This window comes from Antedon mediterranea, chromosome 11, assembly GCF_964355755.1.
Source record: "Antedon mediterranea chromosome 11, ecAntMedi1.1, whole genome shotgun sequence".
Taxonomy (NCBI): domain Eukaryota; kingdom Metazoa; phylum Echinodermata; class Crinoidea; order Comatulida; family Antedonidae; genus Antedon; species Antedon mediterranea.
Window position 1 is genome coordinate 4922168 of NC_092680.1, and position 25188 is coordinate 4947355.

Sequence of the window (25188 nt, forward strand, 5' to 3'; positions counted from 1 at the left end):
CTAGACTGTGCAAGGATTACTATCAGAAACTTAAAAACCCTTCCCATAGACTACATCACCTTCTGCCTAAAGCGCCTAAATCTAGATACAATTTAAGACAAGTTAAAGAATTTTGCATTCCAAAAGTAAAAACGGAACGATCAAAAAATTTCATTGTAAACTTTGGTCTCTTTCAAAAGTGGTAGGCATATCCCTGACTTCTGTTTTGTCTGTTCTTTGATGTTTTGTGTAATTTGATTTTTATTGTTGATGGATAGGATATATTTTCATTTAAGTATAAGTATATTTTTGTATAATTCAACCCAAAAGTTGCAATAAAAGTATTTTATCAGGTTATCAGGTACTAATTTTAATATGTCGAGGTACATATAAATATAATTTTGTAGGAATAAGAAACGGAAGAATAAAGTGGTTTAAGAATACGATGTATTTTGTCGGAAGAAACAATTGAAGAAGTATATACGTACATATTAAGAATAAATATGTTGTAAGATGTAAATTAAACACTGGGAAATAGGCCGAAATGTTAATAGAAATGCATGCGTTGTCTTTGCGTGTACAATTTTACCTAATAAAACGAACTTGAAATAGGAAGAGGAATTGAAGTTGTTGCGCCGAATTTAATGAACAGGTGCACCGAACTACAGACCCATGTTTTTGCTTAGAATTTGGACAATTTCGCCGACCCGAAAAATGTGTTTATTTTTCGTTAGTTCGTGAGTTAATGTCCAATTTTCAATTGACTCGCATTTTTATCCGAATTATTACTCATTTTGTTTGTATATTGATATGATATGTACATTTATTCTGTGCATGTGAAAATATGTTAAATGACTCCTCTTTGTTCCTTAGGTCACCTAAGCAATGGAAGGAAAAACGTTTTAATTAAATTTCTTCTCTTTTCTTAGCATTTATTCTTTCACAGCTAAACTATTAATACTGTACTAAGAGGCTATTTAACTGTGCCACTGACAGTTGAATTCGTTTTTCGCCAAGACGTGCCAACGACTATCACGACGAAGTATCGCTGACAATTCCTTGAATCGACTATGGAATCTCTAACTTTTTCGTCCAGCAGACTAAATAAATGCAAATTGTAGTAGAATAAAGTTAAGAATGATAGCACTGTAATGTAATAGTGATAGTCATAAAAATACAGTACAACAAAGCATGCGATGCGATAATTAATAGCAAAAACAATAGCACGGTCTAATATATGCGTGAATGGCGCGCCATAGAAATCTGTTGTGGCCGAAACGGTCATATGGCCATGCCGGCTCTATACGATCTTTGAATATAACCCTATTATATGTATTATTATGATACAGTACCGTATAATGATTGATGAACGGAGTTACGCCCTCTAAAACTTATAAACTTTTTTTCCTTTTTAGTGGGAAGAATTAATAATAATGATAATGGCACTGTAATGTTAATATTGAGTTGGAAATTATACTTTTGTAACACTACTAGTGGCACGCATCTACGTGGGAGGTGCATCCTAAAGGAAAAACATACAACGTGAGCAAAATATGTGCCAAATAGAAACAAATACAAAACTTAAAAAGAGATAAAACCAACAATCTCAATAAAAAATCAAACAAACAAATTAAAAATTTGAATATTAGAAAACTGAGCAACAACAAAGTAGGCCAATCTCTACTATGAATGATGAAATAACACATGTCCCACAAACATGAAAAATAAAGATTGATAAAATCAAATTTCCATTACTGTAGGCCTAGTTTTGATAAAGTTATTCACCTAACACCTAACAAAAACAAACAAAACAAAAATAGTAGTAGTAATTAGTCAGTTGTTTATTTTTAATTCATTTATAATATGTAATTTTACTTTCTGTGTGGACCAGAGATTCTGAAATATAAGATTGAATGAATGAATAAAAAAGACAAAATAAAACACTTAGGCCTAAACTTATTTTTAAATACGGTCTTTTAGTGAAAGTGGATCATTTCCGGTATTATTATTATTTACAAAGCGATCAAAAACGAATTGAATTTACATAATAAATGTCGAAAAATTACAAGATAAATAATGTTTATGAAGTATAGCTTTATTAGGCAAACAAGATTAAGAGGTTTCAAATTTTCAAATCGTCTTTCTTTCTTTCTTTTTGTTTCTTTTTTCTTGTTTTTCTTATTTTTCTTTTTTTTTTTGTTCTTTTTTTCTTTCGTTCTTTTTTCTTTTTTTTCCCCTTTTTTCCTTTTTTCTTTCGTTCCTTCTTTCTTTTGTTCATTTTTATTCTTTTTTCTTTCGTTCTTTTTCTTTTTTTTTCCTTTTTTCCTTTTTTTTTTCTTTTTTTCTTTCGTTCTTTTTTATTCTTTTTTTCTTTCGTTCTTTTTTATTCTTTTTTTCTTTCGTTCTTTTTTCTTTCGTTCTTTATTCGTTCTTTCTTTTTTGTAATTATCTGACGTGATTTAAAAAATATTATATTTAAGGTTCTATTTAACAGATAGATTTAACAGAAAGATAGTCTAGACCTAAATGTACATTTTCTTTCTTTCTTTCTTTTTTTCTTTCGTTCTTGTTTTCCCTTTTTTCTTTCGTTCTTTTTTTCTTTCGTTCTTTTTTTCTTTCGTTCTTTCTTTTTGTAATTATCTTTTTCTATTTCACGGAGTATAATAAGACAGTCTAGACCTCAATCTACAGTACATTCTTTTACCTTTTTCATATCATTACAATTTGGAACATTTGCTGAATCGGCACTGCCATCGACTGGAATCATCTACCAGATAAGGTTGTAAATTGTACTTCTATTCTGGAATTCAAAACCCATATTATCCAAACTTAATTAAATAGGGTACCCCTTGTCACAACTTACTCTCTGGGGGTCTCTGTCTTGGTGACAGCTCGCTGGGCAACTGGATGGCTGAGGCGGGGTAAATGGGTATCCAGCTACTTTATTCTGCCTCCTAGGTAGCGGCCCAGTAAAGTGATAGCGGTTGGCATGGACGGTAGACTTCCATAGTGTTTAATGTTGGGTACAGTTTACACCAATCCATCGCATCTTTAACAATTTCATCTTGAAGATTATCCGGTATTCGGGCCAATTGTCCCGAGAGAGTGCGAACATAACCTTAAAAGAAAGAAAAGTTTTTTTTAGTTGCTGTAACCAATTAAATTAAATCTTACATTACACTGCACATTACTTACCATCAAGTTCATAATCATTTTCTATGATAAAGATGGTTGGGTCTATAACTTCTTTGCTGACCAATGAGAATCCTTCAGTTTCCAAAAGACTACACCAACCATCCAAGTCCAAGTCATTTTTCAAACCACCTTCGTAATCCTGAGTATGGGAAGAACTATGATTGTTTAAGTTAATTGAAGGAACAGAGCCAGTCTTTACGAATGCACGGACCCCTCCCAATAAATCCATAACGTGTGGTTATTGTCGGTGAGTAGGTGAGATGTATCATGCTAGATAGAGTACCTTTTATCAATGGTGCAACTGAATGTGGCTTGGTGGTTCACATGCTTGCTTAGTAATCCCAGGGCCCCATTGGTTCAAATGTCACAATTCCAAAGCCACTGTCTATGGTGGAACCAGGGAGTAGCTAATTTCCTGGTGGGACTTGGTTTACAAAGTATATGTTCCCATCCTATAATTGACGAATCATTTTGAAAATAAAAGATAACAGAAGATATTGGAGAAGTGTGATGATCATTCTTACAAATAATGAGTTGAATTCAAATAAAAAGTTAAGACAAAAATTAGCAAATTACGTTTTGAGTAGGCCTGCTTTCATCATACCATAACCATTTGATAAGACTAGCTGATGAAATAATATAAACTCACCATAAGAAAACGATTCCACTTTGGGTGGTTCTTAAGATAAGACGGAAGCTCATTTTCTTTAGTTCCACACAATCTGCACATTGGACCAACAACTAAAATAAATAATTCTCCGCCTCCTTTCATACATTGTTGTATATTTTGAATAGTCTTTTTCTTATCTTTGACCCACTGCAAGACGTACATTGATGTGACTTTATTAAATTGGTTTTGTTTCCATTTTGAGAGAGATTCGTTCCAAAATCCTGCGCGTCACAGACAACATACTCCACATTGTTCAATTGGTGATGCTGTTTAGCATAATCAATCATATCGTCGGAGACACCGATACCTAAAATAAATTAAATAGGGCTACAATAATGATAAAATAAATTTAAAATACTTATTGTAATTGTAATGTTTATGGAGTAGCATCATTTGCATGGATTGGTCATTGAAATTTTAGAATGGGGGACACAGGATATATGGACATTTAGGCCCTATCAATTAATGATAATATGTGAGTCCGGAGACTGGATAAACGAATTATTGTTGATCACAGTGTAAGGCACCAGTGTAATTATTAAACCAAGAATAGTGGGCTTCGCTCATCATTTAACAATAACTAAACTCAACTGCGTGTCTTTTTAACAAAGGTTGATGCAATATACAATTCAAAGCAGGAAACTTGTTTGTATTGATCCACACAGATTATTTCAGCCCACGCACTACCAAAATAAAGAGTGCGTTGAAAAAGCAATAGAGAAGGTCATTTTATACTAGAATAAAGATACTATTCACTTCAACAAAACAGAGAGAAGTTAACAAAACAGCCACTAAATAAGTAGGCCTACTTTTTTCAATGTCACGTTGTGGTGTTTTTTTTCTCAGAAGCCCCTACAATTGGTTTGCCTTTACAGATATTTTCGAATACACTGTCGTTTGTTCAATGTTCTTATTTTAATATTATTATTTTATGATTAAGATATTTGATACAAAATAATGTATAGGCCTAAGAAAGATTTTTAATAAAAACGAGTACAACAAGTTATTACAAATAAGAAAATAGATCTACATACCAACTACTAACGACACGTTACGAGCTATATCCGAAGTAAAGTTTCCTGAACCGCAACCAACATCTAAAACTCTGTCGTCCTTTGAGAAATCGAATTTGGAAGTTAACATATCGATTGAAAGTGCTTGAAATCGGCGACATTTTGAGTACATGGCAGATAATTTACTATTCATGGTGCAGCACTTTTCGTAGCCCCCACAACCTTGCTACTGAGCCTTTAATCTTAAGCCAATATTTACCATGAATGATTGTTATAAATTCATCCACGACAGAAGTCCATTGAAACGATTCAATAGCTCCTTTCAAAGCGACGTAACGTGGTTGCGTCCCGGTCAAGAGTAAAACAATATTAATTAATCACAATATGTAACAATGAATAATAGGTAGAAATATTTATTTATGTTACTGTATAAAATGGGATTTTAAGTTGGCGAGCTGAACACTCGCGAGGTAGCGAGTAGGGAATGTGCGCCCTCTATAGTTCAAATTATCGTAAACTTTTTACCCCGTTCAGCAGCAGATCGTAAAATGGCGAACGAACCAGATTTATGTTCAACACATTGTGATTTGTGGCATAATATAGATAAACTTCAAAAAGAAATTATTATCTATGAACGCATACATGCTTTAAGTAATGAAAACAAAGAACAGGTAGCTATTTCAGTTAAAGCGGAGTCTTCTTTACGTTACAGGTAAGTACTCAAGTAGCCTATAGGCCTAGCCTAGCTAGGCCTAGGCCTAGCTAGTGTAGCTAGGCCTAGTAGTAGTTAGGGCTAGGCTAGGCTAGTTAGGCCTATCCTAACTATATAGAGGCCTAGCCTAGCTAGCTAGCTAGCTAGGGCCTCTAGGTAGGATCAGAGGCCTAGGCCTAGGCTACTTATTCTTGATCAAAAAATGACCGTGGTAATGTGAACGGCATATATATAGGCCTACCTAGGCCTATATGACCTAGGCTAGGCCTATTATATATTATTATTTGTTACTAAGTATCTAGGTAGGTGTAACGTATTATGTATAGCTATAGTATTCTCAGATACTCCTAAATATTAGTATAGCGCCACCTAATGTTGGAATAAAACTGATTTACAAAATGGACGATTGTTTACACTGTGTTTAAGTCATGAGGTCTATAAACAATCAATTGTAATCCACAAACATCTACAGTATACAACAAATTGGCGACGAAGATTAAAATAAGGTAACGTTATAGAACAATTATAACCAAAAATGCCTACAATTGGAAACATAGAAGTTTACGATTGCGATTCGGAAGATTGGACCGCATATGCGGAAAGACTGGAAGCCTATGTTGACGCTAATGGTATAGCGGATGATAAACGGGTAGCAACACTACTGACAGTGATAGGACCCAAAACATATGGCCTGTTAAAAGACATATGCACACCAGAATTACCAAAAACCAAAACGTTTAAAGAGCTATGCGATTTACTAAACACGCATTACTCACCCAAGCCTTTAGTTATAGCGGAGAGGTTCCGATTTTACAAAAGAAATCAGAAACCAGGAGAGTCAATAAAGGACTTTCTAGCTGAACTTAGGCATCTGACTAAACACTGTGATTTCGGTGACAAGCTAAGCGAATCCATCAGGGATAAACTAGTTGTAGGATTGCAGTCAACAGCCGTACAAAAACGCCTCCTAACAGAAAGCAACTTAACACTTACAAAAGCAACCGAGTTAGCCTTAGGAATGGAATCTGCTCAAAAAGACGCCACAGAAATAAGTGGTAAGCCAATCGCCAGCACTGATTACGTCGCACGCAAAACTTACAAAGCACAGCACACTAAGCCTAAGTCAATATGCCACCGACGCGATAGCAACATGCACCGATCTGACAAATGCAAATTTATCGACACGATATGCAATTTCTGTAAGGGCAAAGGTCACATCGAAAAAGCTTGCTTCAAAAAGAAGAGAAGTCAAGCGGGTTCAAAGGCGAAACCTGCATACAAAGGTACGAACCGTCGTAAATTTAAACAATTTCACAATGTCGAGGGAGAGTCGGACGATGACGTTGAATTAAAGGGACTCGATCAAATTACAGTGACAATTGACAATATTGAATCTGATACGACTCCAATTTGGATCCAACCATACATAAACGGAGTGAAAGTAAATATGGAGCTAGACACTGGGGCTACTTACTCAATTATGAACCACAATGATTTTCGCAAGTATTTCCCGAACACGAGGTTAGATACGGTTCTAGAAAAATTCAAAACATACTCCGGCGAACCAATCACATGCATTGGTGCTTGTAATGCTCACGTGAGTTACAATGGACAAACAGTAGATAGCAAATTGTTTGTTGTAGAAAATGGTGGACCTCCATTATTTGGAAGAGCGTGGTTGAACAAGATTAAGCTACCATGGCATGAAATCTTCAACGTAAATACAAACAGCCAAGCTCATACAAAAGTTACTCAGCTGATAGAAACATACGCTGAACTCTTTTCAGAAAGAGTGGGTCTACTGAAAGGACAAAAAGCAAACCTTCACATGGAAGAGAACGCTACACCAAAATTCTGCAAAAGCAGGGAAGTACCTTACGCACTGCGACCAGCAGTAGACAAGGAACTTGACAGACTCGAGAAAGAAGGCATTATCACACAGATCAAATTCAGCGAATGGGCTACACCTGTAGTTCCCATTGTAAAACCCGATAAGTCTATTAGATTATGTGGTGACTATAAAGTCACTGTCAACCCGGCAATAAAACCTGACAAACACCCAATGCCAAAAATTGAGGACATATTTGCAACACTAGCTGGAGGAGAGAAATTCTCAAAGTTAGACCTAAAAAACGCATACTTACACTTGGAAATGAGTGAGGAAGCAAAACGAATACTCACCATTAACACACAAAAAGGGCTATACCAGGTAAATAGACTACCCTACGGTATAACCCCAGCGACCGGCATATGGCAGCGGATTATGGAGCAAGTACTCCAAGGTATCCCAGGAGTTGCCTGCATACTAGATGATATGATTATAACTGGTCAAAATGACGACGTTCATTTGGAGCGCCTAAAACAAGTGTTAGAAAGACTAAAGGAAAATGGTCTAATTCTGAATAAGAACAAATGTCAATTTCTGAAAACAAAGGTAACCTTCTTAGGTCATGTGATAGACAAACAAGGTCTTCATAAGTCGTTGGACAAGATTGACGCGGTAGTAAATGCCCCAGCACCCACAGACGTATCAACGCTACGATCGTTTATTGGTTTAATCAATTATTACCATCGTTTCTTACCCAACTTGTCATCTATTCTCTACCCATTACATCAGCTACTACAGAAAGAAAAAAAATGGAAATGGTCTAGCGAATGTGAGAAAGCATTTGTTAAAGTAAAAAACATGATAGCTGAAGAGTGTGTACTCGCGCACTACGATCCAAAGCTACCTGTGAGATTAGCGACTGACGCATCCCCATACGGTCTTGGTGCCGTATTATCACACGTCGTGAACGGTGAAGAACGCCCAATAGCATTTGCTTCGAGAAGCCTTACAATCGCGGAAAAGAATTACTCGCAAATAGACAAAGAAGCACTAGGTATCGTTTATGGAGTAAAGAAATTTACAGCATACCTGTTAGGAAAAAAATTCACATTGTTAACCGATAACCAACCACTCACAAGACTGTTTAGCCCAACGAAAGCAATTCCAGCTACGGCAGCAGCCAGGTTAACGCGACAAGCAATTTTTCTTTCAGGATTTGACTATGAAATCGTCTACCGTCCAAGCGCAGATAACATGAACGCTGACGCATTGTCGAGACTACCACTACACACGCGAAGGGAAAAGTCAAACAAACCTGACGACATAGAGTTATTTTACGCGGATTGCTTTGAAGCACTGCCTGTCACGTTTAAACAAATTAAGGAACATACCAGACGCGATCCAATATTATCTAGAGTACTAGAGTACACGAAAAACGGTTGGCCCAGCCAACGAGACGACGAACTTGAAGCATTTTACCGTAGAAAGGACGAATTAAATCTAATCGATGAATGTTTATTATGGGGGAACCGAATAATTATTCCTCCCAAGCTACGCAAAGAAGTAAGCGACGAACTCCACCAGGGACATCTCGGGGTAGTAAAAATGAAATCTATCGCGAGAAGCTACTGTTGGTGGCCCAGAATGGACCACGATATTGAGACATTAGCGAAAACATGTCCAGGTTGCCAACTTAACATGAAAGAGCCACCAAAAGCACCATTACACCCGTGGGAGTGGCCTGAAAACGTATACGACCGCATCCATATCGATTACGCAGGTCCTATCGACGGCATTATGTACTTAGTAGTTGTAGACGCGCACTCCAAATGGCCAGAAGTATTAGCGACTAGAGATACCTCTTCGAGTAAAACCATTACCATGCTGAGAAGTCTATTCGCACGATACGGCCTATGCAAGATACTTGTGTCAGACAACGGACCGCAATTTAAGTCAAGTGAGTTCGAAATGTTCTTGAAAAGCAATGGTATCACTCACATTACTTCTGCACCTTATCATCCTGCGACTAATGGTCTCGCAGAGCGCATAGTCCAAACATTTAAAAATGCCTTGAAAACGGCAAAACTGGACAGAGGAAGTAAACAGCTAAAGTTAGACAATTTCTTATTACACTACAGGAATTCACTACATGCTACAACCGGTGTAAGTCCAGCACAGTTATTCCTAAATAGAAATTTGAGAACAAGACTTGACCTAATTAAACCTGATCTAAAGCGGAAAGTGTTCGAGAATCAAAACAAGCAAAGAGTAAACCCAGGAAAACAACGCGAATTCAAAATTGGACAAAAAGTGTTAGCTAGAGATTACAGAAATGAGGATAAGTGGGTAACAGCTGAAATTATAGCAGTAAATGGCCCACTGTCATACGAAGTGAAAACACAACAAGGAGGACTGTGGAATAGACATGTCGAACAATTGCGCGAAACGCTATTGAAAACTACAGAAATCACCCCACCGACATTGACACCACAGTACATACCGGAAGCGACACCAACACCAACAACGGAAACACCACCTTCAATCGCAAACAATCAGCAAAGCGAAGAAGCAGTAAATAAAGAAATCATGAACGCTAAAACACCAAGACGCTCCAAGAGAGTGGTCAAAAGCCCTAAAAGGCTTATAGCTGAAATATAATGAACTCATTGCCTTCCAATAAAACACACAAGACTTTTGAACTGAACATTGATTTTTAATTCATATATAAATCTCAATTATTCTCTTTCACCTTGTACAACAATATATATGTAATGGATGAACACTAAACTGTTCACTATCAATTATCATTTTTAATGGACCTTAAGATATATTCACTTTACAGATTCATAATTTTAAATATGTTTGTATTATAGCATACAATTATTGAATGTTCTTTTGTATATATCGTATTATAAAATATAAAAAAATATAAAACATAGAAAAAAGATTCTTACGGATAACTTTAACTCATATATTGTTGACACAACCAAATGTTTAACCCACCTTTAAATTATTTCTGGGAGAATTGTAACGTATTATGTATAGCTATAGTATTCTCAGATACTCCTAAATATTAGTATAGCGCCACCTAATGTTGGAATAAAACTGATTTACAAAATGGACGATTGTTTACACTGTGTTTAAGTCATGAGGTCTATAAACAATCAATTGTAATCCACAAACATCTACAGTATACAACAGTAGGCCTAGGCTTACTCTCTATATGCCTAGCTAGGCTAGCCTTAGTAGGCATAGGCCTAGTGGGCGTAGGCCTAGTTGTAACAATTAACAATAATAATGAAACTGTTTAATTTTCTTTCTTTAAAAAAAATGTATAATATTGTTAATTTAATTAGGAATGATGTGCTGAGAAAATTAGAAGACAATATAGAAAGGATCATTGAACGTTTACAACAGAACAAAGCACCTGCAGTTGCATTTGATAGTAGAACAAGTTGGCAAAATGTAAGGTAAGTACATGGAAAAATGAGCTAGCAAATAATAAAATTTATTTAACACAATAATATTTGATTATTATGCATTAGTTTTTCAGCTGATGTTGGACTCAAGTTAGATAAGGACAAAAGTGTTTCAGAACTCCGGTTTGACTCAATCAATTCAACTACAAGATTTGGTAAGGCGACACTATCAAACTTTATGTGACAAAAAAATGTGATTTCCCCATACACTATATGGATATGATGATGTCATATAACTACCATATTTCGGCACATTTTTTTGTCAAACTAGTTTGATAGTGTAGACAAAACTTGAGATTGAAGCATCAAATAGATACTAAGGTTATGACATACCACATTGATTGACTGTTAGTATTATGACAACCTTCTGCCATAAAATACAATAAAGAATTCTGTGTAGAACTGGTTTTATTATGGTGAGATTTAGTTGATGTTTTGTATTTCTTTATTAAGCTCTGATGCTAAGCCTGATGTCTGAATGCTATAAACTAGTCCAAAGCAACACATTCTCAACTAAACGGTATGTTTTTTAAGATGAATGAAATTTTTTAATAATAATGAGTTGGTCAGTGTTTTAATATAGAAAATGTATGTATTGTCAAGAAATATGGAAATAGCATTGTTTATTCTCACTCCTGTGGACGATCAAAGCATATTGATCGAAACGTCGAGAAACTCAACAGTTGTTTTCAGAATTAATATACGTGGTGTACCGCAAACTTTGTATCAACATTGTTTCTGCCACTGCAATTACACAAAAATGTATCTTAAACATTTTCAATTATTATCACCCAATTATCTAAGATATAATTAGTATTATAATTATAAAATGTTCGAGTTTTTCCTGAATTTTTTTTTTTTTAAATTATTAATGATCATGATGTGTGATTCAATATTTGAATCAGAGGCTTGTGCATTCCTATTCAACCAATACCACAATCATCAGAACATTGTACATGTTACCATCATTATCATTTAACTGTATTTATCATTTGATAGAGACATTTATTACAGAGATCCTCAATTGTTTGGTAGCCAATCAGTGGTAGATGAGCTAGCTGACAACATAGCTTGTATGTTGTCTGTTCCTCGACATCATCTACATTTGGTAATTTTCAATTTTTATTCATATGAATAATTTTGTTTAAGGCTCTGTCTACACTAATTCATAGGCAGATTTTTTAAAATAAAAAAAAACAATTAAAACGATAGGACATTACATTAAGTTTATCTTTTTTTTTTTTTACAACTTTACAATTTAATATCAATTTTTTTAATTAATCAATTTATAATTCTTATTTTTAGTTGGCAACGTCCAAAGGATGTCTAGCTGGTGATCTTAGTTTTATTGAAATGGATGGTAATTGTGTATATTGCTCAACAACTACAACAGTTAAGTGTGTAAATATTCATTTTAAACGAATATACATATATCAATAGCATATAGAGCATTCAAGTTGGTTAGAAAATAAAACAGTTTAGTTATTTATTTTTTTTGTCAGGGTATTTTGGTTCCATCACACGTTGAAGGTCTTACAAGTATCCTTTATTGTTTGTTATCACTGAAAAGTGTCTAGACGTGCAAAACTGGCTGAGAGCACAGAAATCTGGCAAATGTCACCATCCATGATGAAGCTGCCAAAGTAAAATCTTATTACTGTATCCAAAACGGGGCTGCCAAACTGGTTGCATAGAGAATCCTCAATCTTTCAATTTTTACAATATGATTGGCTGCCAAACTGGCTTACTGAATGCCCTAATCTTGAATATATCACCATCACTTATGTGGATGAGAAATGTTTTCTAATATAAATGGTAAGCCAATATTTCTATTTTTGTATCACTAAATGTTGCCAAGATATTCGTTCTGAAGCAAAATTTGTTTTAATCGTTGAGAAGGATGCAACATTCCAGAAGTTGTTGGATGATGGTTTACTGAAGAGAATTAAGAACTGTATCATTATCACAGTAAGAATCTTTAATTGTTGGTGTCTATGTGGTTTCTATATGTTTTTATGCAGGCATGTTTTAATGTTAACATCAGGCCCGCAACAGAGATATTTTAAGCATTATATATTGTTTGACACAGAGCTTAAAATCAAGTTGGTAATCTGGATAGTGTATGTGTATTTCACCTGTATTATGTTCTCCACTAATAGTATATATACATATTTCCGTCACTTAAAGATGTATTGTCCCCCTGAAAAAATAATAATAATTATTTAACATTTTTTTGTTGAATATGCCATTTTAATTTCACATAATAATTATCCACATTGACCCAAAATTAGATCCAAAAAAAAAAAATGATATACCTGAAAAACTGGAATTTAAAACAAAAAATAGTCAAATTGGCTGCCAGCCAATGGAATTTTGGTTGAATTTTACCATTTATTATGTCATTTTATAAGTGAAAACATTATTTTGTTGTGTTTTTTTTTTCTTAGGAAGTGATTAACTTTATTAAAACTACAAAATAACATATTCAAAGTCTGATTTAATTAATCTTCATTTTTCATGTTTTTGAGGGACAATACATCTTTAAAATGAATAAATACCATTTTGTCACCAGGGTAAAGGTTTTCCCGACATCAACACAAGAATGATGGTGCGTAAATTATGGGATTGCTTTCATATTCCAATCTTTGGTTTAGTTGATGCGGATCCACACGGTGTGTACAAAAATGTCTTCAAATTGATATGCCATATTTAATATTCAAATCTAAAGCTCTGTCTACAACTATCAAACTGGTTTGACAAAAAAAGTGTGATATGCCCAAATATGACATCATCATGTCCATATATGGCCACATCATATTTTTTTTTGTCACATAAAGTTTGATAGTGTAGACAGAGCTTTAATCTCAATTTATCCATTACCTAAATTATAATTTACAAACTTTACTGACAACCATTTATCACAATAATGGCAGCAACAAAGAGGATGAAAGCAATAAAGTCACTGATGACTGCATTGTAAACATCTTTAAATAGGTCTACTTTCTATAAATATAGAATGTTTTGTTTTATAAAATATTAGGCTACAATATAATTGACAAAATATATAGGTAATTAATATGTAATTATCACTTGACTTTCAGGTATTGAAATACTTTGTGTTTACAAATTTGGATCAAAGGTAGGCTACTATTGGTGCCCTTGTAACTTGTATACACTATTACACTATACACTACTTCATAGTATTGATCTCTTTTGCAAAACTGTCTTTTATTTCAGTACAGGCATACTCGTTTGATTCTCAAAACCTGACTGTCCCCTATTTAACTTTTATGCTCTGTACACTATCGAATTAGTTTTACAAAAGAAGTGTGAAAAATATGGTAGTGATATGCCCAAATATTGTGATATGACATCCATATGGGCACATTACATTTGTTTGTCACATAAAGTTTGATAATGTAGACAGACCTTTACACGTTTTAGTCTTGGTGTCTCTTGCAAGACTTTCTTTCATTTCATTATAGTCATACTCATTTGATTCTCACAACCTGACTGTCCCAAGTATACGATGGTTAGGAGTTCTACCTTCAGACATCAAACACCTTCAAATACGCAAAGAAAGCCTTATACCTCTTACAAAGGCTGATATGGATAAGGCAGGAGAACTTATAAAAAGGCCTTATTACAAACAAATACCAACGTGGATGAAAGAGGTAAGATTTATACAATCACATTGTAAACAATAATATTTTAGTAGTTAGTTTGTTTGGAAATAAAATTTCTATGTACATGTTCATTTCTACATAGTTATTTGCATAGTTTATTTAAAAATATATTATCCCCCTAAAAATATTTTTTTTTTCTCACATTATTTTTAAAATGCCATTATAATATTTATTCACTTTGACAAAAAAGTTGAACGAGAAAAAAAAAATTATTTACCTGGAAAAAATGTAATATAAAGCAAAAAATACTTGTACAATGGTTTTTGTCTTTTAAATCTTTAAGAATAATTTATTATCAATTTATCCATATTTGGATGTGGCGATGTTTACCTGTAGTGTTATATTATACACTCAATCCTCCCAATACCGGACACTTTTGAACTAGCATTTTATGTACGGTTTTCTATAACGTCTGGTATTCAAAATGTGTGTTTCTAATGGTAAAATGATTTTGGGACCTTTTGGACCTCATGAAAAGGTCTGAATTTTAGGAGAGTTTCCGGTTTTTAGAGAGGTTGGATATTGGGAGAGTTGATTGTATTTAGTTTAATTCGAAGTATATTAATACTTTTTCCCTTTTTTTTGGTTTGTTATTTTAGATCCAGATTCTACTTACAAGTGGTTATAAAGCCGAAATACAGACACTCACCGCCATCTCAAACAATTTCCTGACCGATGTTTACATTCCAAATAAAATTCAACATGGAGGATGGATATAACTATTTTTGCTTTTCCTATGAAGACATACAGTTGACCAAAATAATTGCAATCAAATTTCAAACATTTTTGTTGATTTTGGTTGTTTTACTTTTAATAAATCTTTGTTGTACAATATGCAGTTGAGGTTTAATTAAAAAGAAAGCATTGGAATAAAGAAAGTGATAATCACTGTATTTTACCACATATCATGTTTGTTTTCTGTGTATTTTTTACTTTGTAAAATAATATTAATCTGTTCATTTTCTTTTAAATGCGATTAATGCGTTCCATAAAAGCAATCGTTTTGAATATGCAGAATGTGATTACCACCTGAGTGAGTTCTTTATTTTATTTTGTTAAAAACTTTCTTCATAATTAATTAATAATTACTGTATTAATATTAGTGTCTGGCGTGTTCACAAACAGTAAGAGCGAAACGACCAGGCTTATTAACACCGAACTGTGACAACGAATAATACAGCATATAGAAGCTTAAATTGTTTAGGCCTAGAGCCTAGAGGGAGAATGATTATCAAAATGTTGATGCGTTTCAATTCCTTTTAACAGCATAGGTAAACTATGTTAGAAAATAACTAATGATGTACAAATTAACCTAAATACACGATAATAGGGCCAAAAAGAAAGTAACAAAAAGGGATTTAGAAGATGGAGCGATTGAATGTAAAATACAAATGATATGGAAGGCCATATGTGCCATTAGCATTTTGAATAACCAAACCAGTTAATTGGGGCGTTATAATTAATACTTCTTGGTGTCAGTTATTTATTGATCCTTTTTCTACTATTTCTTCTCTACTACTTTCAGTTTAAAATGTATGAAATTATTTGGTTAACATTTGTTGCTGTGTTATGGGGTGGAACAAATCCATTTATCAAGAAAGGAGGTGCTGGAATTGAAAAGATATCTGAACGAACCGCTGTACGACAATTCCTTGCCGAATTGAAATTTCTGTTCCTTAATTGGAAGGTGAGATACATTTGCTATTTTTGTTAATGTTATCGATATTAAATAAACAATATTAGATTTCAGATTTATTTCAACAAGGCATGCAAACCGTTGAGTAAAATAATATTATTTACTAACAAATTGCTGTAACTGCTAATTAGAAAAAGTTTCACACAATAAACCACAAATATGTCAAACCATTATCAGCTTTCAAATTTAGGAAATTAAATAAAAAAGGGCTTCTGTCAAACAAATTACAAAATTTGTTTAATTTATTGATATTTTAATTTTAGTTAGTACTGTAATTCTGAAGAAAATAATAGGGAGGTTTCGCAACCTTACGAATACGATAACGAAAACGGATACGTCACACATTTGTGAAACTTTTGAGCTGATCCCCATTTCATATTCGTAAAGCGTATTCGTGTTGACGAATATCACCAGTCATATTCGTAACTACAAAACGAGTATAGTTTTTGATCTATTTTGCACATTTTGCATTTGAATTAGGAATGATTCATGATTATAATATAATTATATATTTATTAAATAGCAGTTTTTAAATTCCTCACTCGATTTGATGTTACGCTAGGCCTAGGCAACCAAGCACCAAGCTACACGTACCTGCGCTTCGCTCAAATTTACCGGAGTCATATTTTGGACGCGCCTCAATATTTCTTTACCATGCGAAACAGATTTTTTTATGGCTTACAAAAACGAATACGTGTGCGTGACGTATCCGTTTTCGTTATCGTATTCGTAAGATTGCGAAACCTCTCTCTATTATCAAAAATAGGATGCAAGTTTCAAACCATACTTCACCTAATTTGCATAATATGCAAATTAGCTGTTTTGGTTTTTTTTTTATAAGAAATAATATATTATGGCATATTGTTTCATAACGAACAGTATAGCCAATTAGAATAGAATAAAAAATGGAAACAAACTCGATCTTGCAATTTATTTGACAGGAAGGTCTAATTCTGCTTGGCTATTTATTTGTTTACACATCCAATATTCAAATACTTACACTGTAATCATTCATTGATACTAGATATTTTCTCTTTTTTTTCAGTATTTAGTTCCATTCCTGCTCAATCAATCTGGATCGATTTTGTACTATCTGACCTTAGCAACGATGGGTTAGTTTTGTTTTATACAGTAGTACACTTATTAAAGGGACACCTTTGGAACTCAACAAAGTGACACCTTTGGAACACAACACAGTGTCACCTTAATAGAAATTTCTCTCAATAAGTGTATATACTTTATTTATTCACCAGACTGTACAGTACAACATGTTTAATCAACATTGATTTTTTTACACAAATTTGTGATATTACAAAAAATCCAACACCATATAAATACGAAAAAAGAAAGAAAAAATTGAAAAGAAAAATTTTAGCAGAAAAATTATCGTCTGAAGAGATTGACCATAAAATACAACATGTATTGTATTTCCCCTTGTTTGTTTCATGGTAAAGTTTGTAGATATAAAATTTGCGGTACACCACATTATATTTGTTCTGAAAATAACTGTTGAGTTTCGCGACGTTTTAATCAATATGCATTGATTGTCCTCAGAAGTGAGAATGTCGAGTAACTCAACAGTTCTTTTTTTCAGTTGTGTACTGCAAACTTTATATCAACAGACCAATCAGAACACTACTTCCGTTTACCGGAAATTTAAGGTGTTGTAGAACATTTTGGGAAAAAACTACGAATCATACAGTAGGTCTAGTAAATTGTAAAAAAGTAGTGACAATTACAATAAAAAAAAAAAACTTTTTAGTGTGAATCATGGCGATATTTCCCCATGGTTCAACAAACGAGCTAAAATGAAAAATATCAAATGAAAATATGTTAATTTATTAACTAGCTATATATATAAATGAGTAATGAGCATGTGCAAGTTTTTATCAAACTACCTAACCTATCTGAATTTGCGAATTTCGGAGCTTCAGGGAGGACATTCCAATTTAATTCAATCACATTTTCTTAGCATGAAGGAAGTAACATTCACAATCAGAATACATAATGCCATCACTATTTACTGGTAGTTCTCGTTTACACCAATCCATCGCATCTTTAACAAATTCATCTTGAAGATCATCGGGTATTCGAGTTAATTGTCCAGACATAGTGCGAACATAACCTTAAAAAGAATTTTGTTCAGTGCTTCTGCTAAATCAACAGTATATGATAAAATTTTGCTGTGATGTCGGCGGAAAAATCGTCATTGACGCTATAAGGACTACGAATCGTAGGTCCAGTTTACACAAACTATTCGTGCACACTTTAAAGAACAGTGAGCCTACATCTTTCTAGATGAGGGTTACCCTAGTTCACACATCCACTGTCCGTGGATAGGGCAGAGAGTGTTAGAATGGGCAGCACTGACATGACGTGACTCTTGGGGAAAAAGCATGAGATGAACATAATGTAACATCTAATTCCACAGTGCCATGGGGAATGATCCTTGGAATGGCGCTATAGAAATGGAAATTATTGATTAATTGCCGAGATAATCTCTTACTTACCATCAAGTTCATAATCATTTTCTATGATAAACATGGAGGGATCTATGACTTCTTTGCTGACCAATAAGAATCCTTCAGTTTCTAAAAGACTACACCAACCATCCGAGTTTAAGTCATTTTTTATACCGCCTTCGTAATCCTGAACAAACAGAAATTGTACTGATTAAACATTTGAGTGTGTTATGCGTAAACAGTGCTTTAATAAATAAATAATAAATAAACTCTTCCCTGGACTAACGCACCTTAAGACAGCAATCTAACCATTGCAAGATCCACGTCAATTATCTGCTGAGCCCACGCAACATTTATAACTGTAGTAGCTGACGTTACCTATCAATTATTATATTTTTCAGACATATATCTGTAGTATATTTCGCGTTGAACGTTTTAATAATAAAATGTGACGCCTATAATAACACTATAAGAAATATGATAAAATGTAAACTGACCTTAAGAAAACGATTCCACTTTGAGTGGTTCTTAAGATAAGACGGAAGCTCATTTTCTCCAGTTCCACCAAATAGGAAGATTGGACCAACAACTAAAATAAATAATTCTCCGCCTTGTTTCATACATTGTTGTATATTTTGGATAGTCTTTTTCTTATCTTTCACCCAGTGCAAGACGTACATTGATGTGACTTTATTAAACTGATTTTGTTTCCATTTTGAGAGATTCGTTCCAAAATCCTGAGCGTCACAGACAGCATACTTCACATTGCTTAATTGGTGATGTTGTTTTGCATAATCAATCATATCGTCGGAGTAATCGATGCCTTAATTAATTAATATATTAAATGAAATAATTAAACTATAAATAAAGGTTGATGGGTGGCACAAATTCAGGTGGCAAGGGTCGAGTGGCAAAAGCCAGGATGAAACGGGCCTAGGCCTAGAGTGACCCGTCTAATACAGGTGTCTGATCATTTCGGCCGCCAGTTATTTCGGTCGCCGGTTATGGAATTGCCAAATTCATGAAACGCCAAAAAGGACAAAATATGTATTGTTCATTTCGGCCGCCAGAATTGTAATTATTCTTGAATATGTATGACACACCATGTGTTTTAAAATGATTAAGCCGAATCAGCGGTCTTTAATTCCAGAAACAGCAGCGATATTTATGGCGTGCACAAAATTGCCATCACTACAGTGAATTATTAATAATATTGTTTTAATAATGAGGTGATGCTGAATTTTTTTTTATGTGCCAGTCAAAAACACTTTTATTCGTATGTTTTGCATTTATTAGGTCTATATTCATAAAGAAACACATTTTTACAAAGCACACGCATCTTTGAGACCTGTAAAATAAATAAAAAAAATAAACATTTAATACCGTAATATAACTTTAAATTTACAGCAAAAACAAAATGTATTTAGCCCAATTGCACAACTGATCTCTGGTTGAAATGACCATGGTTCTCTGTGGCGTTCCATAGACTTGGTATTTTAAAGTTATTTTTTTCACTGTAATAATAGTACTGTATGTACAGTTTTTTCTGGCTATTTCAATTTGGCGAACCATACCTGGCGGCCGAAATGATCATGCCATATTTTGTCCTTTTTGGAGTTTCATGAATTTGGTCGTTCCATAATCGGCGGCCGAAATGATTGGCGGCCGCAATGCACTGTGACCCTAATACATACCAACTACTGACGACACGTTACGAGCTATATCCGAAGTAAAGTTTCCTGAACCGCAACCAACATCTAAAACTCTGTCATCTTTTGAGAAATCAAATTTGGAAGTGTACTTATTGATACCGATTGCTTGCACCCGGCGGCATTTTGAGTACATGGCAGACAATTTACTATTCATGGTGCAAACTTTAAATGTAAACACTCGTCGTACTCTGGTTGCAAACTGTTTTATTAAATATAACAAAAGAGTGATACATATTCTTTGATATAACCAAAGAATATATTCTTTGATATAACCAAAGATACTATAGCGCCGCCACGTGGCGCTATGGATTAGATCAACTTCGGCCACAGACAATTTCCGGTCAGTTTAATTACCGCAAACAACGGAAAATAACCGAAAACAACCATAAACGGTCAGTATAATTACCGAAAATAACCGAAAACCACCAAAAACAACCGAAAACAAACCGAAAACAAATAATATAATCTAAATACCGAAAATAAATTTGTATACATTTTTTTTAATGTCGCCCTCTACTGATGGGTGTTTCTAGAGCTAAGACCATGACAGAGATAAGACCGCGTGCGCAAATGCCAAGGAAGACCCTACGAAATGGTAGTGTGCTCAAAATAAAATACAACTAAAAATCGTACAATCAATCAACGATAACATCGCATTTTACTTACAGAAATCTATAAAAATATTTTGATTTTTTTAGTCTTTTTACATTAATCCATGTCAATAGAAAGTAAATTGACTATGGATTAATCATGATCAATTTAATCATGGTCCTCCATGATTTAATTATAGATTTTCAAAGATAATAATACAAAAATGATATTTTAAGAATATTGATAATATTAGAGGGGCTATAAAGTATATTTACAACGGTAAAATAAAACAACTACTAAATGTATACAGTAAACTATGCAATTTATTCCAAGTAAATCAAGTGAGGATTCTCAATAAATAGATAAAATATACAATATACACTATTTGATAAGACAATGCAATAAACGGTGTAGCTAAGATGCTAGTTAAGTAGAGTGTGTTAATAATGTGGTCAGCGCATGGTAAATTGGGCTTGGTCCATCTCATCTGACCAATTAGGATTTAAGACAATTAAGTAATGTGGTTTTCTGTTAGAGTCATTAACATTCTTAAAATCCATTAGCTAGAAAAGTGAAGGTAACCGGTCAATGTGAGGTTAAATAAAGATATATACAGGATGTATAGACAATCATATTAAAAGTAAATGTTGAAATGCAATTAAAAGCTATGTTTAGGTCTGCTACATATACTTAATAGGTCTGCTACATATACTTAAAACAAAAGCTCACGATAAAGGATTCACAATACTATTCAGTAAAATTAATTAACTTAGGTGAAGAAAACGCAAATTTTATGTAAAATCAGGCTTTGTTTTAAAAAATCTAAAAACTAAAAACGAAATGTGTTTATAGATTTTGTAAGTAAATGTAGTCTACGGTGTATAGGCCTATCATTGAATTTGTACGATTTTGAGTCGTATTTTGTGCACACTGCCATTTCGTAGGGTCTTCCTTGGCAGTGCGCACGCGGTTTCTCTCTGCATGGTCTTAGCTTTAGAAACACCCATTAGTAAAGGGCGACATTAAAAAAAAAATTTACAAATTAGTTTTCGGTATTTAGATTTTTTTACTTTGTTTTCGGTTTATTATTGGCTTGTTTTCGGTTGTTTACGGTTGTTTACGGTTGTTTTCGGTTGTTTACGGTTGTTTTTGGTTGTTTACGGTTGTTTTCGGTTGTTCTCGGTTGTTTACGGTTGTTTTCGGTTGTTTTCGGTTGTTTTCGGTTGTTTACGGTTGTTTTCGGTTGTTTACGGTTGTTTTCGGTTGTTTTCGGTTGTTTACGGTTGTTTTCGGTTGTTTGTGGTTGTTTTCCCTTGTTTTCGGTAATTAGACTGACCCACAATTTCGGCCACACTCCCACAGACAATAATACTACAATATCTATGGAACGCTCATAGTCCGTTGATAGGGGAACAATGAGACACGACAGTATAATATAGGATTATCGATTTCATTGTGTTTTACTTTGTTTTTTGTTTTTACACAGGAAAACACAGACACGGACAAACAACAAACTTAGCACTTAATTAATTAATCAATCAATAATGAAAAAACAAAAAACGGGCCGTAAAAATAAAATACGAACACGTATTTTGTAGGTTTGGCCTGATAAAATAAGAAACAAAGAATTACGTAAATGATACCGATATTTCGGAGTACAAAAAATACAATACGGTAAAAATTAAAATGTATTTTTGTTGCAAATAAAATTAATTAATTGCATTAGGCCTAAATGGTACTAATTGTATGTGTCGGGGTACAATAGAAATGATTTTATAATATAAGAAACAAAGATTTACTAAAGTGATAATTAAATGTTTCGGTAATAATTAAATTAACGTCATGAACATTTTTCTATAAATATAAAACGAATTCAAGTACGTAGGGATATGTACTAGGAATAATTATATGTGACAATTTATTATGGCAACCCCCATATTGATTCTTTGATAGCTAAATCAAACTCACGGTTATTATTTTCTTAAACAATTGCGCCGGTCTGGTCTAGACGCACAAGCCATATGCTATTTCTATTGTTGTGTTATCATACCTGTACTAGAATACGCCGTCCCCGTTTGGGGAACGTGCTTAACTAAATTGCAGTCTGACCAACTGGAAAGTATCCAATGAAGGGCGCTTAGAATCACGTTCCCAGAGCTCAGTTACGACAAAGCAATGGATCAATGTAATGTGCCTGTGCTATGTGAACGTCGAACTAGACTGTGCAAGGATTACTATCAGAAACTTAAAAACCCTTCCTATAGACTACATCACCTTCTGCCTAAATCGCCTAAATCTAGATACAATTTAAGACAAGTTAAAGAATTTTGCATTCCAAACTTAAAAACGGAACGATCAAAAAATTTCATTGTAAACTTTGGTCTCTTTCAAAAGTGGTAGGCATATCCCTGACTTCTGTTTTGTCTGTTCTTTGATGTTTTGTGTAATTTGATTTTAATTGTTGATGGATAGGATATATTTTCATTTAAGTATAAGTATATTTTTGTATAATTCAACCCAAAAGTTGCAATAAAAGTATTTTATCAGGTTATCAGGTACTAATTTTAATATGTCTAGGTACATATAAATATAATTTTGTAGGAATAAGAAATGGAAGAATAAAGTGGTTTAAAGCAGAAATGATTGATTACGTGAACAAAAGAATGCGAAATACAATAGAGAAATACAGTGTCCAACAACTCGTGTGTGTAACTAACCAAGCGAAGCACCCGAGATGACGTCACGGAAATATTTCTGCATACGAACCGGAAGTAATTGGATGAGCCGTTTTTATTAGTGTATTACTTTATATGGATTTTATTAATGTTTTAGTGACATTTCTGCTTTAAGAATACGATGTATTTTGTCGGAAGAAACAATTGAAGAAGTAAATACGTACATATTAAGAATAAATATGTTGTAAGATGTAAATTAAACACTGGGAAATAGGCCGAAATGTTAATAGAAATGCGTGCGTTGTCTTTGCGTGTACAATTTTACCTAATAAAATGAACTTGAAATAGGAAGAGGAATTGAAGTTGTTGCGCCGAATTAATGAACAGGTGCACCGTACTACAGACCCATGTTTTGGCTTAGAATTTGGGCAATTTCGCCGACCCGAAAAATGTGTTTATTTTTCGTTAGTTCGTGAGTTAGTGTCCAATTTTCAATTGACTCGCATTTTTATCCGAATTATTACTCATTTTGTTTGTATATTGATATGATATGTACATTTATTCTGTGCATGTGAAAATATGTTAAATGACTCTTTCAATTGCATATCGCCGCAATTACTCAATTAATATTTTTATGTTGGGTCTGATAATGTTCGTTTCATTTATGCACATGTGTTCTTAAGACACTTGAGCTCCATGATAAAACATTGAATTACTCCTTGTATTAAAAACCAATCAAGAAGAAGACGACAAAGTTTTATTAAATTTTTTTTTTGCTTGATTCTGCTTGTGTTGATGTGTGAGTTCATGATATTCCTCTTTGTTCCTTAGGTCACCTAAGCAATGGAAGGAAAAACGTTTTAATTAAATTTCTTCTCTTTTCTTAGCATTTATTCTTTCATAGCTGAACTATTAATACTGTACTAAGAGGGTATTTAACTGTGTCACTGACAGTTGAATTCGTTTTTCGCCAAGACGTGCCGCCAACGACTATCACGACGAAGTATCGCTAACAATTCCTTGGATCGACTATGGAATCTCTAACTTTTTCGTCCAGCAGACTAAATAAATGCAAATTGTAGTAGAATAAAGTTAAGAATGATAGCACTGTAATGTAATAGTGATAGTCATAAAAATACAGTACAACAAAGCATGCGATGCGATAATTAATAGCAAAAACAATAGCACGGTCTAATATATGCGTGAATGGCGCGCCATAGAAATCTGTTGTGGCCGAAACGGTCATATGGCCATGCCGGCTCTATACGATCTTTGAATATAACCCTATTATATGTATTATTATGATACAGTACCGTATAATGATTGATGAACGGAGTTACGCCCTCTAAAACTTATAAACTTTTTTTTCCTTTTTAGTGGGAAGAATTAATAATAATGATAATGGCACTGTAATGTTAATATTGAGTTGGAAATTATACTTTTGTAACACTACTAGTGGCACGCATCTATGTGGGAGGTGCATCCTAAAG

General features: G+C 33.8%; 4 protein-coding genes across 5 annotated transcripts in view; 2 read left to right on the forward strand and 2 right to left on the reverse strand.

Annotated features, from left to right (window-relative positions):
* Positions 1-2933: 2933 nt before the first annotated feature.
* On the reverse strand, positions 2934-5050 carry LOC140063051 (uncharacterized). The gene is made up of 5 exons (XM_072109481.1): positions 4879-5050; positions 4081-4151; positions 3824-3991; positions 3175-3313; positions 2934-3097 (listed from the first exon to the last, which is right to left on the reverse strand). Exons 1-5 carry the CDS (start codon positions 5048-5050, stop codon positions 2934-2936), a joined length of 714 nt encoding a protein of 237 aa, XP_071965582.1.
* A 354-nt stretch (positions 5051-5404) lies between these two features.
* Positions 5405-15459, forward strand: LOC140062448 (meiotic recombination protein SPO11-like). Of its 2 annotated transcripts, none has more exons than XM_072108670.1 (12): positions 5405-5569; positions 10754-10867; positions 10943-11031; positions 11330-11396; positions 11876-11984; positions 12182-12268; positions 12379-12415; positions 12735-12844; positions 13449-13548; positions 13978-14015; positions 14362-14550; positions 15162-15459. In XM_072108670.1, the coding sequence occupies exons 1-12, from the start codon at positions 5406-5408 to the stop codon at positions 15279-15281; spliced, it is 1224 nt and encodes a 407-aa protein (XP_071964771.1). In that variant the 5' UTR covers position 5405; the 3' UTR covers positions 15282-15459. The 2 variants fall into 2 exon arrangements, with proteins under 2 accessions (XP_071964771.1, XP_071964772.1); XM_072108671.1 differs by having other exon boundaries at positions 11891-11984.
* Positions 15460-15573: 114 nt separating this feature from the next.
* The window catches only part of LOC140062178 (transmembrane protein 234-like), a 54045-nt gene continuing 44430 nt past the window's right edge, over positions 15574-25188 (forward strand). Inside the window, exons 1-3 of the mRNA XM_072108260.1 lie at positions 15574-15595; positions 16088-16249; positions 17304-17370. Of these exons, the coding sequence (XP_071964361.1) occupies positions 16094-16249; positions 17304-17370 (223 nt within the window). The 5' untranslated portion in view covers positions 15574-15595; positions 16088-16093. The remainder of the gene's footprint in view (positions 15596-16087; positions 16250-17303; positions 17371-25188) is intronic.
* Positions 17587-20612, reverse strand: LOC140062177 (juvenile hormone acid O-methyltransferase-like). The gene is made up of 4 exons (XM_072108258.1): positions 20415-20612; positions 19218-19543; positions 18769-18907; positions 17587-18383 (listed from the first exon to the last, which is right to left on the reverse strand). The coding sequence occupies exons 1-4, from the start codon at positions 20584-20586 to the stop codon at positions 18217-18219; spliced, it is 804 nt and encodes a 267-aa protein (XP_071964359.1). The 5' UTR covers positions 20587-20612; the 3' UTR covers positions 17587-18216.

Excerpts from the sequence above, each read along its gene's own strand:
- LOC140063051 (XM_072109481.1), bottom strand. The coding sequence starts at position 5,050 with ATGAATAGTAAATTATCTGCCATGTACTCAAAATGTCGCCGATTTCAA. Across the intron at positions 3,314-3,823 it reads AGTGGAATCGTTTTCTTATG|GATTACGAAGGTGGTTTGAA; the intron begins GTGAGTTTATAT and ends TCCCATACTCAG. Across the intron at positions 3,098-3,174 it reads AAATGATTATGAACTTGATG|GTTATGTTCGCACTCTCTCG; the intron begins GTAAGTAATGTG and ends CTTTCTTTTAAG.
- LOC140062448 (XM_072108670.1), top strand. The coding sequence starts at position 5,406 with ATGGCGAACGAACCAGATTTATGTTCAACACATTGTGATTTGTGGCAT. Across the intron at positions 10,868-10,942 it reads ACAAGTTGGCAAAATGTAAG|TTTTTCAGCTGATGTTGGAC; the intron begins GTAAGTACATGG and ends ATTATGCATTAG. Across the intron at positions 11,032-11,329 it reads CAATTCAACTACAAGATTTG|CTCTGATGCTAAGCCTGATG; the intron begins GTAAGGCGACAC and ends TTCTTTATTAAG.
- LOC140062177 (XM_072108258.1), bottom strand. The coding sequence starts at position 20,586 with ATGAATAGTAAATTGTCTGCCATGTACTCAAAATGCCGCCGGGTGCAA. Across the intron at positions 18,908-19,217 it reads AGTGGAATCGTTTTCTTAAG|GATTACGAAGGCGGTATAAA; the intron begins GTCAGTTTACAT and ends CTGTTTGTTCAG. Across the intron at positions 18,384-18,768 it reads AAATGATTATGAACTTGATG|GTTATGTTCGCACTATGTCT; the intron begins GTAAGTAAGAGA and ends ATTCTTTTTAAG.